Source organism: Nilaparvata lugens, chromosome 7, assembly GCF_014356525.2.
Source record: "Nilaparvata lugens isolate BPH chromosome 7, ASM1435652v1, whole genome shotgun sequence".
Lineage (NCBI taxonomy): Eukaryota > Metazoa > Arthropoda > Insecta > Hemiptera > Delphacidae > Nilaparvata > Nilaparvata lugens.
The window spans coordinates 27,093,666-27,112,485 of NC_052510.1; the positions used below are offsets into that span (position 1 = coordinate 27,093,666).

Here is an 18,820-nt window from a genome sequence, read left to right on the forward strand (position 1 = left end):
TCACCAATTTTCAAATTAATCAGCTGTTATCATTATAGATTGAACAACATGATATGTTATTTTGTTATATTGTTCAAGAAATATTGCTTGACTTAGAATTGTAAAATAAATTCTTCCCATAGAATAATAATATTTAGATTCCAACTAGTAACTGAATTTTTGATCTTTAGTGACATTTTCTTTACTTTATTAAACTATTTCTTATTCAATTACAAAATTCTATCTTATTGTCAATGATAATAATGAAACATAATATAGACCTTGATGTATGCATTCCAAGAATAAATTCAATTGTTTCTATTTTATCAAAGAATATAACTTTCTTGTTTTTTATAGACTTTGCCAACCAGACGACCGGTTTTTAGGTTTTAGATTTTAGGTTATGTTGTAAAAGAAACCAATGTCACCAATAACGTGAGTTATTAAAATTATTTGATTTGCAGTTTCTATAAAAAATGTAGGTGGAGAAAAAATGTGTACATCGCGAGTGAAAAATGCTTTTTCTCCTTCAGGGAAATTGTTGCCTTCGGTTTCGCCTCGGGCTTCAAACTTTTTCCCTCAGGGAGAAAAAGCGGTACTTTTCACTCTAGATATACAAATAAAATTATTTTTACAAACTCTATACTTGACCGAGCGAAGTGAGGTCTAAGATTCAAATCGACGGTTTGGCATTTCTCTTAATGTTTAAATGTTTATATGTTGCGCATTTACACAGCGAAACGCGGTAAAAGATTTTCATGAAATTTGACAGGTATGTTCCTTTTTTAATTGCGCATCGACGTATATACAAGGTCTTTGGAAATTTTGCATTTCAAGGATAATATAAAGGAAAAAGGAGCCTCTTTCACACGCCAATATTAGAGTAAAAATCTGGTGTGGCGCACTCACACAACTTTCCTTGCCGTTATGAAAATTGATCACCTGACGCTAGTGTTCCCGCGCATCTCAAGTCTACTATTCAAAGATTTGAGCCAGCTGACAGGGCAACAACGCTGGAGACAAACATGAGGTCTGCTATCTCTTCATAGTGAATGATTTAATAGAATCAACAATAATTTGCAATTGAATAATCACATTCTCTCGAATTTAAAGCTAATTTTCAATTTTTGGTGAAAATGTTACTTAACATTAATTGTAGAGATTTTCATGCTCAATCTACTCCACTTGATTTTTTTTTTTTGTTTCAATTGTATCTGGAGCCTGATAATTGGAAATCTATCTGCATTGATGGGGCGGAGCTCCTAAAATTTTTACAGATATGGGACTTGTGGCAGTTTATAGAGCTTATCGATGACTATTTTAGGTATGAATTTGATCAAAATCGTTGAAGCCGTTTCCGAGAAAATCACGAAAAACCCTGTTTTTGACAACATTTTCGCCATTTTAGCCGCCATCTTGAATTGCATTTGATCGAAATTGTTCGTGTCGGATCCTTATAGTGAAAGGACCTTAAGTTCCAAATTTCAAGTCATTCCGTTGATTGGGAGATGAGATATCGTGCACACACACACACACACACACACACACACACACACACACACAACACACACACACACACATACAGACCAATACCCAAAAACAAGTTTTTTGGACTCAGGGGACCTTGAAACGTATAGAAATTTAGAAATTGGGGTACCTTGATTTTTTTCGGAAAGCAATACTTTCCTTACCTATGGAAATAGGGCAAGGAAAGTAAAAATCAGACTAAAGAATTATTCATCATAAATCAGCTGACAGGTGATTACACAGATGTGTGGAGAAGCCAGTCTATTACTGCATTTCCATAATGTCTATAGTTTCAATCAGGTACTTGTGGATGAGAATACTGCATGAGGTCTACTGTTCACAGAACTACTAGTAATATGTGTATGAATTTTATACTGAACACGTGCACAATAAATTTGTTGAATGTGATAATTGGTTGATTTTGAACTTGGATTCTGACTAGGAACAGTAACCTTTTTAGTAATGAGGAATGAGTAAATTATATCAAGAGTCATTCATGACATTTTCATAACATTCACAGTGATGTTACATGCAAAAAATAATTTCAGTTTCAAACTCAAAATCACAATTTTCTTGCCCGATCCAACCATGGTAACCAACCAAACAACTCCATAGTAATCAATACTCACTTGATTATCATAAAATTTTATTTCTCTTTTTACAGAGGCCTTGCCTTGAAAATTCAAATTGATAAGCGGGCCTTGCAAGTTAACTGACTCTAAACAGAGTTCACGTGAAAATTGATTGATTTTCAATGAAAATCTTCAATTTTCTCATGAAATATGTTTCATGAAAAATGTAACATAGTCCAGGCAATGAATGCTCAAAAAAGGGTATAGAGGGAAAAGTTTGGAAGACAATTTTTGACCCAGCAGTTCTGTTGAGGGTGATGAGGAGGTAAACATATCAAAAGTCCCCACCCCTACCCCCTGTGCTAAGTGGGTGGGGGTGGTTCAAAGGTACCATTTTTTTGGTTTCTCGCATATAACTAAAAAAAATTATGCATTTTACAGATATGACTATTCTATAAGAAATTAAAGCTTACATAATTTCCTACAATATTGATCTAACAACTTTTTCTATATCTCTTTCGCTTTTCGAGATATCCGCTCTAAAAGATATGACATTTTTGAAAAACACATTTTCCTTCGATTTTTTGCTATTTTTGGTCTTATAACTTTTTTAATATTGATGGGAAAAATTCATGCTGATCATGAGCTTAATAGAGCATCGAATTCTCTTCAATTTGATGTATAATTTCACAAGTTTACGCACATCCCCACGACTGTTGCAGCAGCTTCAGTGTTGAGTGTGAGATCTTCAGTTATACAAAAATAGACCAATTATATTGACAAAGGAATATGGAGAGAATGTTTTGAACGCAATTTTTAACTTTGCAGCTTTGTTGGGACCAGTTAGGGGGTGAACATATCGAAAGTCCTCATCCCTACCCCTTGTGCTAAAGGGATGGAGGGTGGTTTAAAAGTTTGTTGCATTTTTCAATGTTTCGCTTACACGCTCATATCTTGAGGAAAATGCGTTCCACCGACATGACTAACTAATCAGAAATAAAGCTTGATAGTTTCTCTACAATATTTGTTCTGTGGTGATTTGTGATATCTCCAACAGTTTTCGAGATGTTCACCTACTAACTAGTCCAAATCAAGCTACAAAGTCAAAAAATGTGTCACGGACACATTCCTCTTCAAATGTCATTGTCAAACAATCAATTGTTGCAGCAATGAAATTTTCACCACCTACATTGAAGCTGCTATAACAATGAAAGGAAAACTTGGAATAGTGAAATAATACATCATTTCAAAGAGAATTCATTGCTCTACAAACCCACGAGAAGCATCAGCTTTTATGATGCATTGTTGGAGAGTTATAAGCCCTGAAAGAGCAAAACATTGGATAAAAACAATTACACACCTTCAAGAGCGAATATCTCGTGAACTGTTGGGAATATCAGAAAATTCCACAGAACAAAAAGTATAGAGAATTTATCAAGCTTCATTTTTGAACAGTTAGTTATGTTGGTTGAACGCATTGTTCTCAAGATAGATGAGCGTAGAGCAAAACGCTGAAAAATGAAACTTTTAAACCACCCTCATCCCCATAGCACATGATTTAGGAATGGGGACTTTTGATATGTTCTCTTCCTAACTAGTCTCAACAAAGCTGCAAAGTCAAAAATTTTGTTTAAAACATTCACTCCAAATTCTTTTGATAATGGGTCTATTGTTGCAAAAATGGAGATTTCACACTTAACACTAAAGATGTTAAAAAAGGTGTAGGGAAATTCGTAAAAGTGTGAAATTATACATCAAATTGAAAAGAATTTAATGTTCTATAAGCTCATAATAAACATGGATCTTTCCCATCGATTTTAAAGAGTTATAAGAGCAAAGATAGAAAAAAATTGGTAGCAAGAGTGTTTTTAAAAAATGTCACACCTTCAAGAGCGGAGATATAAAAAATTGTACAATGAATATTGTAGAAAATTATGTAAGCTTCTAATAAAACAAAACATTCATAGTCTTTGAGAAAATTAAATAAATCAAAATTAAGCTTACCCCTTAAGCCAGCTACATTGTACACTAAAATTCCAGTTTACAGTTCTTCTTTACTTCCTAGCTTCCTATCAATGTCCTTTATCTTTCGAACTTTCATCACGTTCCTCTATCTTCTCCTTCATCGCCATGAGAACAGCTTCCGCGTTGTCTCCCAGCACCTCAAGCAGTTTTTCCTCGCCATCCTGGTTCCCAGCTTGTAAGTCTCCTGCTCTCGAATGACACACCGCCAACCGTGAGCCGATCGTGATCACTAACAGCCTCTCCTGCGGCCGCAACTTCACTATTTCCTTTCTCATCCGGAATAACGCGGCCCTTGTTTTTCTAGTTTCAGCCGAAGTCTTTTTGTACAAAGAACCCAGTGCCTTTAAGCCTCCTAACATTTTTCAAAATATGCATTACATCTGCGTCATCGGGGAAATTAGCTATGACACAAATGAGCTACTCCAAAATTAGCTACTCCACAAATGATGCTCTCTTCTCTTTTGTAGATGAGGCATTATCATCTGTTGATAAAAAATCCAAAGTGAATGGTTTGATAGCCGATCTCTCAAAGGCGTTCGACCTTATCAATGTAGAGATCATGTTAAAAAAGCTGCAATTGTATGGATTCGATGGCGCCGTGTTCGGATGGTTTTTTTCCTACCTCAACGAGAGGTATCAGCAGGTAGTCATTGACTCTCATACCCATGAGTACCATTCAGAATGGATGAAGACGAGAAGCGGGGTTCCCCAGGGGTCAGTACTGGGTCCCCTGCTTTTTATTATATATTAATGACTTGCCATCATACCTTGAACCAGCTAAAAGTGTATTATATGCTGACGATGTGAGTATTCTACTGAAAAGCAGCAGTCAGTCCAATGTGGAATTGGAGAGTAAGACTGCCCTTATTAATTTAGAAAAATGGCTATCTGCTAACATGCTGTTGTTAAATACCAACAAAACTAAAGAAATTCCATTCCGAACTACCAGAGAAAATAATTTAAGTATCAGACTATAAAATAGAATCCGTGAACGATATAAAAGTTCTTGGAGTGGTGATTGACTCTGACCTTTCTTGGAGACCTCACCAAGAATACCTCAAAAACAAACTGAACTCAGCAATTTTCGTACTGAGAAATTTGAAAGCTATATTGGACTCCAGGGCTCTTAGAAGTGTTTATTTCGCACTGTTTCACTCACACCTGACCTACGGCATCATTTTTTGGGGAAATTCAAGCTGCGTAGTTGAGGTGTTCAGAATGCAGAAGTGGGCATTGAGAGTGATGATGGGAGAATCAATTCGAACAAGTTGTCGCCCCCTTTTCAAAAAACTTCAAATTCTCCCATTCCCAAGCCTATATATTTTCGAAACAATCTGCTTCATTAAGAAAAATATACATGAATTTAATACAGGCGGAACATTCCATCAATACCCAACAAGATATAGGAACAACCTAAGAGACGACACACACCAGACAACCATGTATGAGCGAGGTGTTAGGAGTTCTGGTATTCGGTTGTATAATTTATTACCAGCTCATATAAAAGAAATGACTGGTACAAAATTCAGAGAACAATTAAAGAAGGAGCTGCTGTCCATATGCGCGTACTCAAATGAAGAGTTCAGAGAGTACCACGAGTGTCGAAATGGGGTTTAGAGAGAATAGAAAAAAAATGTATTGACTTTTCATGTGCCTATTTATGTTCTAAACCACGAGCGTCGAGATAAGGTTTGGAGAGAAAAGAAAATATATTGACTTATCATTTATGTATTTATGTTCTGTATTTTACAATCACTTATTTCACAAATAATAATGAAACGGTTTAATGGTATTTTTTTAATGTTCATAAATTCTATTTTATGTAATGTCACCTGGTCATATGGGACATATATATGAATCATATATTTATCTCATATTGATCAGGATTTTAGAGTTTTAATTTAGAAAAGTTTAATGAACAGTGTTTTTGTCTTTGAACAATTTTTGTCATCGACAGAAAGATTGTTTATTTCATTTGTTATCAAAATTATTGTAGCTTCTCTTTTGTTTTTGATAACAAACGTGCTCGCTTGTGCGACTGATAAAAATATGTATTTGAAATGGCTTCATGTTTGGCATTGACTGAGTTATATATTAATACCCAAATTTTACTTTTGTGTTTTGTGTGAGCTCGTTCGTTAGGACTGTGAGTAAAGTCCGGCTGTTCTGGTGAAGGGGATAGATTTTGTTCTTGTTTTATAATACAGTTTTCCTGTCACAGTTCGGGCAGTTTAAAGAGAATTGTATTATTGAATAGGAAGGGATCTGAACCCACTTCATTAGATCAGTTTTTTTTTTTATTTTTAATTAATAATTAACGTCGCGTTTCAACCAGTGGATGCCAAATTGGGAAGCCATTTTCATAAAGGTGGGTGACTACTGAGTCATTGTTTTAAATTTTTCATAACCACAACAAATGAATCTTCACTAGCAGCAAAGCGAGTAGCCCTTGAAATATTCATCTGTTTATTATTATTTCGTTATTTCTAATTATAATTATAATTTTGTACAAATAATTTATTGTTTGTTTTAAATATCAAAAACCTGTACGATCTTTTCTTGTTTTTCATTTTCCCACCCTTACATATTCAGTGAAGGCACATTTTGCTTACAGTAATCCTTTTTAATCTTCTTGAATTTGTTGAAATTTCTAATGGCCGTATATAGACTATTTATAGAACGTCCTTCAACTAAAGATCCAATTCCTAAGCAACGACTTTAGCAGAGCTTTATTAGCTGCTATAAGTTGCTATAGCTTTTATAGCTGATAGCAAGAAACTCCATCCTTGCAATCCGAAACAAAGTACTCCTGTACAAACATATTAAAGCCAGTATGGAAGTATGGTATATAATTTTGGAACCGTGCCAAAACATCAATTTCATGCAACGATTTCAAAACAAGGTGCTTAGGAACATGGTGGATGCTTTTTGGTAAGTCAGGAACAGCGATCTTCGTAGAGATCTGCACGTTGTCCTGGTGTTCACCGAGATCCAGAGGCATGCGGAGAGGCACGAGCACCAACATGACAACGTTTACGCTGCTAGACAATGGAGGGTTGGTGCGGAGGCACAAAAGGAGGAAACCGTTCGAACTAGTGTAGGGCTTGTTTAAATAGTGTCCAGTGAAAGATCAGAGCGGTGATTGAGTAAATCTAGCTTTATAGTGCAGCCAATAAGTATACATAACGATTGCAATAACGATTAAACAATAGCAGTAAGACTTCCTAATGAGAAATTCGCTGTTTTATTTTTCAAGCAGTTGTTAGGATAGAAAAAAATTAGCTCATTAATCTTTAGACTAGATAGCTATAGTATTGACAAAAACCTATCAAACAAGCTACTGATTGGCAGTTCTCCCTGTTTTCAATCAAAATGTGTTTGGCTAAGAACGTACTAATCAATTATAAATACGGCCCTGAGTTGTTAAAGTAATTTCAATTGAATTGATTTGTAAAATTTCTATTAGTTTTAAATATTTTTGAGTGAGTAAGTCCTAACTCCGCCTAATAGAGACTATTTATATTTTTCTAATTTTCAGTGTGTCTGTTGAACAGGTTCGTGGCGTGGGAGCAGGAGGGATCGTTTCAACAGCCTACTGTCTTCTGTATAAGCTATTCACGTTGAAGTTGACTAGGAAGCAGGTAAATGGGCTAATCACCCATCCTGATTCACCTTACATACGTGCTCTGGGTTTTATGTATATCAGGTAAGTTAGCCAAGGCCGAGGCCCGCCCTACCGACTCAATGGATGACAAAAACAATACATTCATTCTTAGCTATCGTCAAACATTGCCGAAATACATGCAGGTATGTATTATCAGACGATGGGGATTCCAATGCTGGTGCCGCTCAATCAAAATATCAATTTTATAGTTGGATTTGTTTAATTTGATTATGTGGAATTTTGCAAATGTTGTGGGTTCGTAATAAACACAATTCTGGTACTTCGACGTTCGTTACAAACGAATAATCTTTCAAGATTCTTTTGTTCTTATAGAGATTCAAATTTACGGACTATCTAGCAGTTTCTCGTTTGTCATTATTCCAGTCTATATTGGAATTACTAGTACTATTATAGTTAGCCTATCAATAGTTGTATAGTATACCAATATAAGTCTACAATATTTCCTAAGAAATCTGGATCCTGACCACTTCAATGAATACTACTATTCAAATGAAGATTCTATAATTTTTACTATACTTACCGAGATTAATACTAACAGTCTTGGAACAGTTTATGGTAATTTTTTATTATACTCTATAACGTCATGCAATACATTAGAACTAAACATTAATGAAATACCGTGCTCTGTTTTTGGTCTTCAGATCATGATGAACTTTCAGTCTTCTGACTGATCAATTAGATCAATTAGTAAACGGATTCCTTACAAACTTAGGTTAGCATCGTATAAGAATTAGAATTCGTATGGTAATTAGTATTCGTATGTAAGCTATGGATAGCTTTTAACGTTTTCCTGTATCAAATGTTGAGAAACATGGACTTTTATCCTCTCTCTCTGGATTGTTGATTATTCAGTGCTCTGTTTGATTCTCTAGTTTCATTGACACAATAATATTGAGGATGGTATTCAGTTGTTGGTTATTGAACCAGCCTATTTTCCAAAACCTATTCATATCATGTTATTGAATCTATTATCTCCAAATTGTATTATTAATGGAAATACTTTTAGCTATTCAATTCTATTGTAATGTGATTCTATTCAATTTTTTTATAATTCTACTAACTCTTCTGTCGATATCCCCTATGGAATGAGTTACGGTATTATAGTGAAATGCTTTTCAGTTGAAATTTAAAATCTATAACAACTGCCTTTGTTGCAATACTTTACTTATTGCCAGTGTAATATAGTTGTATGATCCAATTATTCCAATGAATTCAATTTCTTCCACAGGTACACACAACCTCCGGCAGATCTTTGGGATTGGTATGATGAATATCTGGAAGATCCAGAGGTAGGTAATTCATCGTTCCTGATAAGTTACTTATCTAAAATCTTATTTGATCTATTAAATTATAAAAACTCCAATATAGGTGTTATAAATAGATGTTAGAGTGGTATAAATTATTATAGTTTTGGTATTTTAAACATCTAAATTCGAAATTATGGTTTGTATAAATATTTTTGGACTGAACATTTTGTTAAAGTAAAAAGATAACATAGAGATATAACCCTATTTCAGACCTTTTAATGCTACCTAAATTTGGAGTTGGGAATAGTAAAATGTATCCTCAACTTTTCTCCCCCGATTTGTTTTTTTGTTTTTGAAAAAAAAAGAATAAATAAACTGTGTTTTCCATTCAAACTACATACAGAATAAACGGAAGTACGGACTTTCGTTAGTAGATGAAGAATATACGTGGCAAGAGAAGCCTTTTCTATGGATGAAAATTCTAATATGTTACCTAAACCTACAGAATTTAATAACATAAGAAGATTAAAATGAAAATCCTAGCTGCAGGTTGGAAGAGTAATAACTTATTTTTCACATGCCTAGTGTTGCTATTTGTTTCCACCCGCTCACATAAATATATTAGGTTGGCCACTAACGGTTGAACGAACATCTACATACACAGTCGACACATTATATTGTTAAAAAGCACTATAACTAAGACAACATATTGTCATTTCAAAGCAAAAACCTAACCCCCTAACCACCCCTTTTACATTTGAAACATAACTCTTGGTAAAAACCTCCATTCCCTTCCAGCATATTGCAATTTCAAAGCAAAATCCTAACCCCCTAACCTATATTTTCACCTTCGAAATATCAAAAAGCATAATTATACCTGTACCCTAGCCCTTTCCAGCATATTGCAATTTCAAAGCAAAAACCTAACCTACCCTTTTGAAACATCATTAAATATAACCTAAAAAAACCTAACCCCTAACACTTTCACATTCAATACTTTAGATTTCAAAACAAACTCCTAACCCCCTAACCTATCCTTTACCTTTGAAACATCAAAAAATTTGGTGTGGTGCACTCACACAACTTTCCTTGCCGTTATGAAAATTGATCACCTGACGCTAGTGTGCACGCACATCTCAAGTCTACTATTCAAAAATCTTATCCAGCTGGTGACAGGAGAATAACGCTGGAGACACACGGAGTCTGCAATCTCTTCATAGTGAATGATTTAATAGAATCAACAGTTTGCAATTGAAATAATCACATTTTCTCGAAATTCGAGCTTATTTTCAATTTTAGGTAAAAATGTTACTGAACATTAATTGTAGAGATTTTCATGCTAAATCTTTTCCACTTGGAATTTTTTGTTTAAATTGTATCTGAAGCCTGATAATAGGGAATCTAAAATCAAACTTTGCATAGATAGGGTGGAGCTTCTGAAATTTTTACAGATATGGGACGTATGGCAGTTGATAGAGCTTATCAATGACAAATTTAGGTATGAATTTGATCAAAATCGTTGGAGCCGTTTTCGAGAAAATCGCAAAAACCCCTGTTTTTGACAACATTTTTGCCATTTTAGCCGCATCTTTAATTGAATTTGATCGAAATTGTTCGTGTCGGATCCTCATATTGTAAGGACCTTAAGTTCCAAATTTCAAGTCATTCTGCTAATTGGGAGATGAGATATCTTGTACACAGACACACATACACTCATACACACACACACACACACACACACACACACATACACAGACTAATACCCAAAAACCACTTTTTTGGACTCAGGGGAACTTGAAACGTATGGAAATTTACAAATTGGGGTTCCTCAATTTTTTTCGGAAAGCAATACTTTCCTTACCTATGGTAATAGGGCAAGGAAAGTCAAAACATAACTCCACCTGGACCCTAGCCCCTTCTAGCATTATGTAATTTCATAGCAAAAACCTAACCTATCCTTATGAAACATTATTAAATATAACTAACCCTTTCACATTCAATACTTTAGATTTATTCGCCATCTTTAGAACAAACCATAAACATGTGGTTCATTTTCTAGAACTAAACATATCCATTTTATGATGTGGAAGTAGAATCTTGTCGGCACGCAATCAGCTGGTATAGGGAGGTCCACGTTATAATGGTAGTTTAGGAAGATAGGAGAAAAGGGTTGCCAGATCTCAGCCTTGCCACCCAAACAGCTGATACTGGTATATCTGATGAATTCAACTGTTCATTATTGTTGACAATAGTTAATCGTATTTTATTGGTCAAGGAAATATATTTTTTAAAGATGTAATAATAAATTTTCATGATCGGGATAAAATATTTTGTCAATTAGTTGAATTTCCACATTGTTGATAAACAATGTGGCAACATCGCAATGCGTGAAAGAGATAGAGCCATCTGCTTTGTTGAACGATAGACACGGATAGCAACACCATTGCAAATCAGACACTGCCATTATAACGTTCACCTCAATATAGATACTCAAAGAATACTTTTGAATAGCTATGTGATAACTGTGACCGTTGCTGGCCGTTACTCTGTATCTGAGACAAAGATAAACTGCTGTGATCACAACGAAACGCTTTGAGCAAACTTTTTGAGGCTAGGTTTTTGTATTTATGTAGTTTATTTTTCCTTCGCTGCTCTATCTGATGTTAAATTATTTCTCTGTTGTAGTTCAGACACTGTGTTACTTGTAAATATTTGAAAAAAACACTTACTTTTCTTGGAGTATTGAGGAATGCATTTCACTCCTGGAGAGGAGCTTCATCAGCCTGACACCAGGGGCGCTAGCTCTTATGGGTTAGACCAAGGTCTATAAATGACCTGTAACAGGTCATGACACAATCCCGTGATGCATTGCAAAATCGCCATTTTATGGGGTTCTAGTTCACCAATTTTCAAATTTATCAGCTGTTATCATTATAGATTGAACAACATGATGTGTTATTTTGTTATATTGTTCAAGGAATATTGCTTGGCTTTGAATTGTAAAATAAATTCTTCCCACAGAATAATAATATTTAGATTCCAACTAGGAACTGAATTGTTGATTTTTAGATTGTGAACTGCAATTCAAACTCTTTTTGAAGTTTTTCCTTTTTGTCCCAATGCCTTATGAATCATAACAAGTTACAAGAATAACAACAATTTTCAATAATAAAAAAATGAATTATTGTACCATTTATTAATGAAATTTCATTATTAAAAAATCAAAAACCTGAATTAAATATTATCTGAACCAGAATATTATTGTTTTTAAAAAGCATAATGCATGATTTTGTTATGAGCAAATTGGAATATTTTAAATGTACCGCCATAAAAACCCCACATAATGGCCGCTCCATAAGGAACATGAGTGTCATGACCTGTATTTATAGACCTTGGGTTGGACTGTGTAGCCAAAATGTGATAAAATATTACATTTGATTTGAAGTTAAGTTGATCATTTAATAAGTTTGTTTTGTCATTTTTGAGGTGTTTAAAAATTTCTTATTGTTCTAGTGTGTTGAGTCTCTGGCTTTTTTGAAGAATGTGTATGATTTCAATATCTGTATGTTTTTGTGAGTGTGTACTGTGGCTATTAAATGTTCTGCACATATGTGGATTCTGAATTTGAATTTACTGCTTTTATGTGTTCATTGTACCTTATTTTGAAGCTACGGCCGGTCTGACAAATACAACTTATTAAATGATCAACTTAACTTCAAATCAAATGTAATATTTTCCCACATTTTGGCCACACAGTCCAACCCATAAGAGCAAGCGCCCCTGGTGTCAGGCTGATGAAGCTCCTCTTCAGGAGTGAAATGCATTCCTCAATACTCCAAGAAAAGTAAGTGTTTTTTTTTTTCAAATATTTACAAGTAACACAGTGTCTGAACTACAACAGAGTTATTATATAGATTTTCGTCATGGAAAGCAACATCAAATTATTTCTCTATCATTAATTTTTATTTTACAATTATTATGGTGGTTTATTTTATGTTGAAAGCCTCTCGCTGTCAGTGTTTGTGCATGCACGTTCAACCGTTAGTGGCCAGTCTTAGTGCTTATAAATTTTATTGATTAAAAACTTGACATGATATTCATGTATGCATGCATATTCTTGCATGATATTCATGTTTTGATTGAATGTTTTTAGGAACTGGATGTGAAGGCTGGTGGAGGCCAAATAATGACCATGGGAAATATCCTCAAGAACTTCCTCTGTAAACTTGAATGGTTTTCAACGTTATTCCCCAGAATACCGGTACCTATTCAGGTGAGATATTGTATCTTCTTCCGAAACTGTTGAATGCTCTCCACATTTTGGCTTCTTGCTTTTATTTGTTCACATAATTTAGTTTTCTCATGAAGTTCGATGAATTCATTGTTACTTCGAGTTTCTCTCAAACAAAAAGATGACAGAATTTTTTAGACAATGTTACAGTTCATAAGGAAATTAGGAACAAGAATGACTGTTTCAGGACTTCTTATATACTACCGGACCTGAGCCTACGAAAAAAATGGCCGCCGTAGTTGGTGGCCTTATAGGAATTTCCACTAGGAAAAAATAACTAATCAGCTGTTTGAGAGGGTCTCAATTTGTCAAAATCTCAGTTCGTCTTGTTCCCGTTCAACATATTTATGCCGGCCACCAACTATGGCTGCCATTTTTTTGTAGGCGCAGGTCCGGTATATAGAAGGTTCTGGCTTTGTCCTATTATTCTCGCTCAGTCTTATATGATTTGTGATTAGCGATGTCAATCACGAATCCCGGTCTAAGTTTGATACCTAGAAGTCCCGGGATCACTTACTGTCAATCTCGGATTTTTTGGAATTACTAGTACCTAAATACTTTTAATATTATTCACCTAATATAGATTCAAAATTATTAATATTCATTGATGAATAGGATATTAATACTGTGATTATTAAAAAGTTGTTTTAGTTATTACTGGGTCAACTATGGCTTAAAATAAAAGTTTATTGTATAAGTTTTCTCTGACTATGATTACTATGTTCCATTGTTCTATTATAATAATTATCTAATTCTAAAGGTCATAGATGTATCATTATTCTTTTCAACTCAATAGCATCAACGTTTGCCAGGCTGGACGGCACTCGTAATATTTGTTATGTATTCTCAGTGTGCAATATGCACTCAGCTATTCTACTCCAAACACAAGTACGAGTTTTTGTTTTACCTTCAAGTACCTTTCACACCTTTGACACCTTTCATTCTCACAATTCCATTCATTGTTATAAGATCAGTTCAGAACTTCAGATTAGCACAATGTTTATCCGTTCATATTACATTATTTTTTATTGATTGTTCATTAATCAATGGAAATTTAGAGTACTATTTAACGATTCGAACCCAATAATTTGTAATGTAGAAATGTAATGTAAACAATTCAGTAAACGTAGGCTTACTTAACAAAATTCCATGTTCCATAGTAAATTCGATTATAATAATGAGATAGAATTTTTTTTTTAATTTTGTACAAAAAATATTCATCCATTTTCAATTCCTTATTGACGATAGCAGTGCACAGAAAAGATTGAGTGAATTGATTTCATTAAATGATAAAATCCTTAAAACAATGGAGAAACATGTGATCCCGGGATTGAAATTTGACAGTCCCGAAATCCCGGGATTGAAAATAAGGTATGGGATTGACATCCCTAATTGTACTCATATGGAAAAATAAATAAACATCACAATATTATAAACTAATTGAACCATTGTTATTTCTTTTTAGGTTGTCGGCAAAATGTATTATAGTAATAAATTATTGTACTATTTTGTTATTAAATTTATTTCGTATTCATTGATGGCATCTTAGCTTCATCGTTACTATTTATTTTTCAAACCAATCTTTACTTTTTTAGACTGTTGATGCGATTCATAAGATTGCTTTTGGTAGTTATGTTGTTGTTTACTTTTAAATTTATTTATTGCATTTTGTCAATTCAGCAAAAATTAGAAAAGAAGATGAGTGAACGATTCCCACCAGTGGCCGTCAACGCGCCTGTAACAACCACAGCTGTCAGGAAACCAGTAACAACGTCTGCGCGTCATATTCCCGACTCAGAGGCGCATTTCGGCCAAGCAGAGAAAGCATCCAAAGTAAGAAGGTAAGTTTAGAGCCAGCTTGAGTTTTAGCATTCTTCGAAACCAAGCTAACTACAATATCGACTGTAATAAATGTGTTTCTACTAATCAACTGAAGAGCTTTAGAGCCACATGGGACTCATTTACAGTGCTATATAATTTTCCCTACAGTTACCTTGAAAAGTGACCATTCTTGCACTTATTACAGAACGCAAAGAATCACCAGATTTGCAACATGACAACACAAAATAATTAGTAGGTTATATAGAGGATCAGTGCGCGAAACCCGAAATTATGGGTTGACTTTGCGGTGACAGATCCAGCCCAGCGTGTGGGTTTGCTTGACCTTGTACGTGGATAAGCGTGGGTCTTGGATTGCGTGGGTGTACTTTGCGGCGGGCCTTAATCTCCTTCCAGTAATGGTTTATTACTCAAGGTCTACAAAATTGCAATAATTTATCAAGTAATTTGCTCCGGAATATTTAGAAAGAAAATAATTTTGAATGATAATGAGTTGTTATCGACATATTATTTTAATGAGCATTGTATGTTAGGTACGCAATGCACTTGAATCATCATGTAATAAATATTATACAAAGGTTGTTTCATAATCTGGTATTATTATATAATCATAAATTTTCCCTGTTGAAATTGACACAGTTTGTCTACTAAATCGAGGATAATGTGGATTGTGGTTCGTTATAATAAATTATTCTTCGATTCATGGAAGATGTTAAGGTTGATTATGATGGTGATGATTCTAGTTGGTCAAAATACTTTGATACTTTCTTAATTTTCATGATTGTATTTTTGTTGACTTTTTCAGTTGTGGTGCTGGTGGTGTTGGCGACAGACGTGGCTACAGTGCGGAAAAGGACAGAGATAGAGATAGAGGACGGGACAGAGAGTACAAAGACGTGAGGAGGGAGTACAGGGAGCGCTCTTGGGACTACAACAGAGACAGGGAGCGGGAAGGGGGCTTGGGAGGGGTGAGAGGAGGCCGCAGGGAGGACAGTCGCAGTAGAGACAAGAAGCACACCAGCTACAGAGAACGAGACAGGGACAGAGATCGTGCAGGCAGGGATAGGGAAAGAGACAGGAATACGAGTAGTGGGTCCTCGAGAGATAGGTGAGGCTCATTTTCATAATCAATAGCTTATCAGCGCGACCACAGAGTTAACCCCTCACTGAAAAATAAATGTTAACATTCTATTATAACTATGAAGTACTATAAACTTGTGAAGCATATCAATGCATTTGCTGAGTTGTGAACAGGGTGACAGGCTATGTAATCAAGGGTCTTGGGACATGGCAATTGTAAGTCAATGAGTTGAGATAACTGCTCAGGGGTTTAAATAAGACGGTCGAACCGGCCAATGAGTTGAACATTGTAAGGCAAGCTGGAGAGCTGAACAGTGCACACCGGCTTATAATAGTTATGATCATTGTTTTGTAATGTATATTTTTATTTATTTAATAATAATTGTAATTCTGTAATTTTTCTTTTTCAGATACAGACACAGACACTAGAACTGTATGTACAAAAGTGATATTCATGATCATTAAACAGTATCAAAATGGTTTTTACTTAATAGAACGGAGAATACTTTTTTACTTTATTATTTTTGACAAAAACACTAAAATAATCCAATTGTGAATTATATTTATATGAAATGAAATGTTGAATATGTTCTGTGGATGTGTGAGTGGGCGTTACAAGTGATTTGCTAAATAAAATTGTCAACTAAATTTATTAGCATCAATTATTTATATGTTCATTTCACTATCTTATTTCAAATCTTGGAAGATTTTGTTGTTAATTATTGTTATTCTTTTGCAAAGATCGTCTGAGAAATATTCGATACACTGTATTTGGATGTGCGTTTGCTAATACGTGATAATCAAATCATTTTTAGAAAATTGGTTGAATAGTTTTGCAGAAATAATTCTGTTCTTATTTATATTGTGCCATTGATGTTTTTAATTGAGACCAAAATATTTTTAATCAGAATAATATTTACGTAAAAGCTGGTCTCTTGGAACAAGAAAAACATATCTTCCATGTTACTTTATTCAAAAACATTTGCTCATTACGACTTCCAAAAACCTTTTTTTTTTTTTTTTGCTCCAAAGAAACAAACTAAATAGACTTATCACTGATCAATATATTTTAGAATAGTATTTTTAAGCTATTCTTTTTATCTTGTATCAGGAAACAAAAAACCTTAAATTTTTTTGAATACCTAGTCTATATTGAAAATAAATATAGTGGTACATAGCTCTCATACTAATTTATTTTTTATAAACAATTTTGCAATCTCAAGACAAATAAAATAAATTTTTATTTTGTCTAATATTCAGTATCGTATAGCAGAATACAAAAATTTGGAATATTCTCTTTTTATTGGTATATCATTTAGAATTATGATAATTATTATGAATTTTCAAAAATGGTTTCTTCATTTGTAATTCCATTGATAGCTAATAGAATGAGTTCTACAGAGTTTATCCTAAATGATTTTATCATTGTAATAATTATTGATTTGCTCATTCAATAATTATTTTTTCGTGGTATTTTATATGTCAATGGTTCCAAATATTGGTTTCTGTTTACTGTGCGTTGATTGAAGAAACTTTTTTCAAAAAAAAACTTTACAAATATCAGTTCAATGTCTGAGTTTAACTTTGAGCTTTGAAACTCGAAAATAATTGCAATATTATTTATTTTACTGTAAGTACATCTTATGTAACTGAAAAATGTTTGTAATAACGTTTTAAGTTCACTGTAGTTCCAACATTCTATGAACCATAGTTATCTTGATCAAGATCAAGTAAATTATAATACAAGGAATTGACTGGTTGAAGATTATAAAGCAAAATGTTTTAATGAAAAATTTTTCTAACGTTTTCTTGAAGTGAGAAATCATTGTATTAAAAATAAAAATTGAACAAGTATAGAATGTTAGAAATATTGCTGTAAAATGTATTATTTTTTGTAACAAAGTAAAATTTACAATTATTGCAAAGAGTTGAAGTTATTTGAGGTTAATATAGCCCAGTCAATAAAGACATTGATGCACATCAAATTAGGAGAACGCTGAATTTTTGCAGGGTGGTAGTATACATATAGTAGGCTATACAATCATAGTAAATAGCCTGGAACCACAGAGACCATCCTCTTGAGGATGAATAGATTTACAATTATAACCTTTTTCCGTATATATTTTGTTCAGGAAGTTATTCTCATACAAAGCCAGAAAATTAGGAAATTTTCATCCACCAAATAATTTTTATTAATTTTTGTCTAATGCAAGTTTACACTTCCATTTTTTTGAAAAAAAATTCTTTATAAAAGTTATACAGAGAATTGAATTTAATCTGAAATCGTGGACCAGGATTCTTTCTTTCAATTGCATTAAATTAAATTGAAAATAAATAATTTTATAATTTGTTATATTTTCATTGTTGAATTGAGCAAGTTTGTTGGTCTTTTTCTCAAAAACTACATACCGTTCAAGTCCCAATGACATATTATCCTACGATTCATACAATATTTATCCTATTTTTTCTATTTTCAATACTATTAGATGGCTGGATCTTTCAGAATGTTCGATTTTGTAAGGCCATGCACATCGAATACCTGTTGCTCTCTTATTGGAAAGGTGCAACTCCTTAG

At 33.7% G+C, this 18,820-nt stretch overlaps 1 protein-coding gene across 1 annotated transcript in view; it reads left to right on the forward strand.

The window, feature by feature from the left end:
* Positions 1-16,893, forward strand: part of LOC111060338 (pre-mRNA-splicing factor 38B) — a gene marked incomplete at its 5' end in the record, with an annotated part of 39,270 nt that extends 22,377 nt beyond the window's left edge. Inside the window, 6 exons of the mRNA XM_039431888.1 lie at positions 7,658-7,809; positions 9,017-9,077; positions 13,189-13,308; positions 15,007-15,167; positions 15,971-16,273; positions 16,656-16,893. Of these exons, the coding sequence (XP_039287822.1) occupies positions 7,658-7,809; positions 9,017-9,077; positions 13,189-13,308; positions 15,007-15,167; positions 15,971-16,273; positions 16,656-16,674 (816 nt within the window). The remainder of the gene's footprint in view (positions 1-7,657; positions 7,810-9,016; positions 9,078-13,188; positions 13,309-15,006; positions 15,168-15,970; positions 16,274-16,655) is intronic.
* Between the last annotated feature and the right edge of the window lie 1,927 nt (positions 16,894-18,820).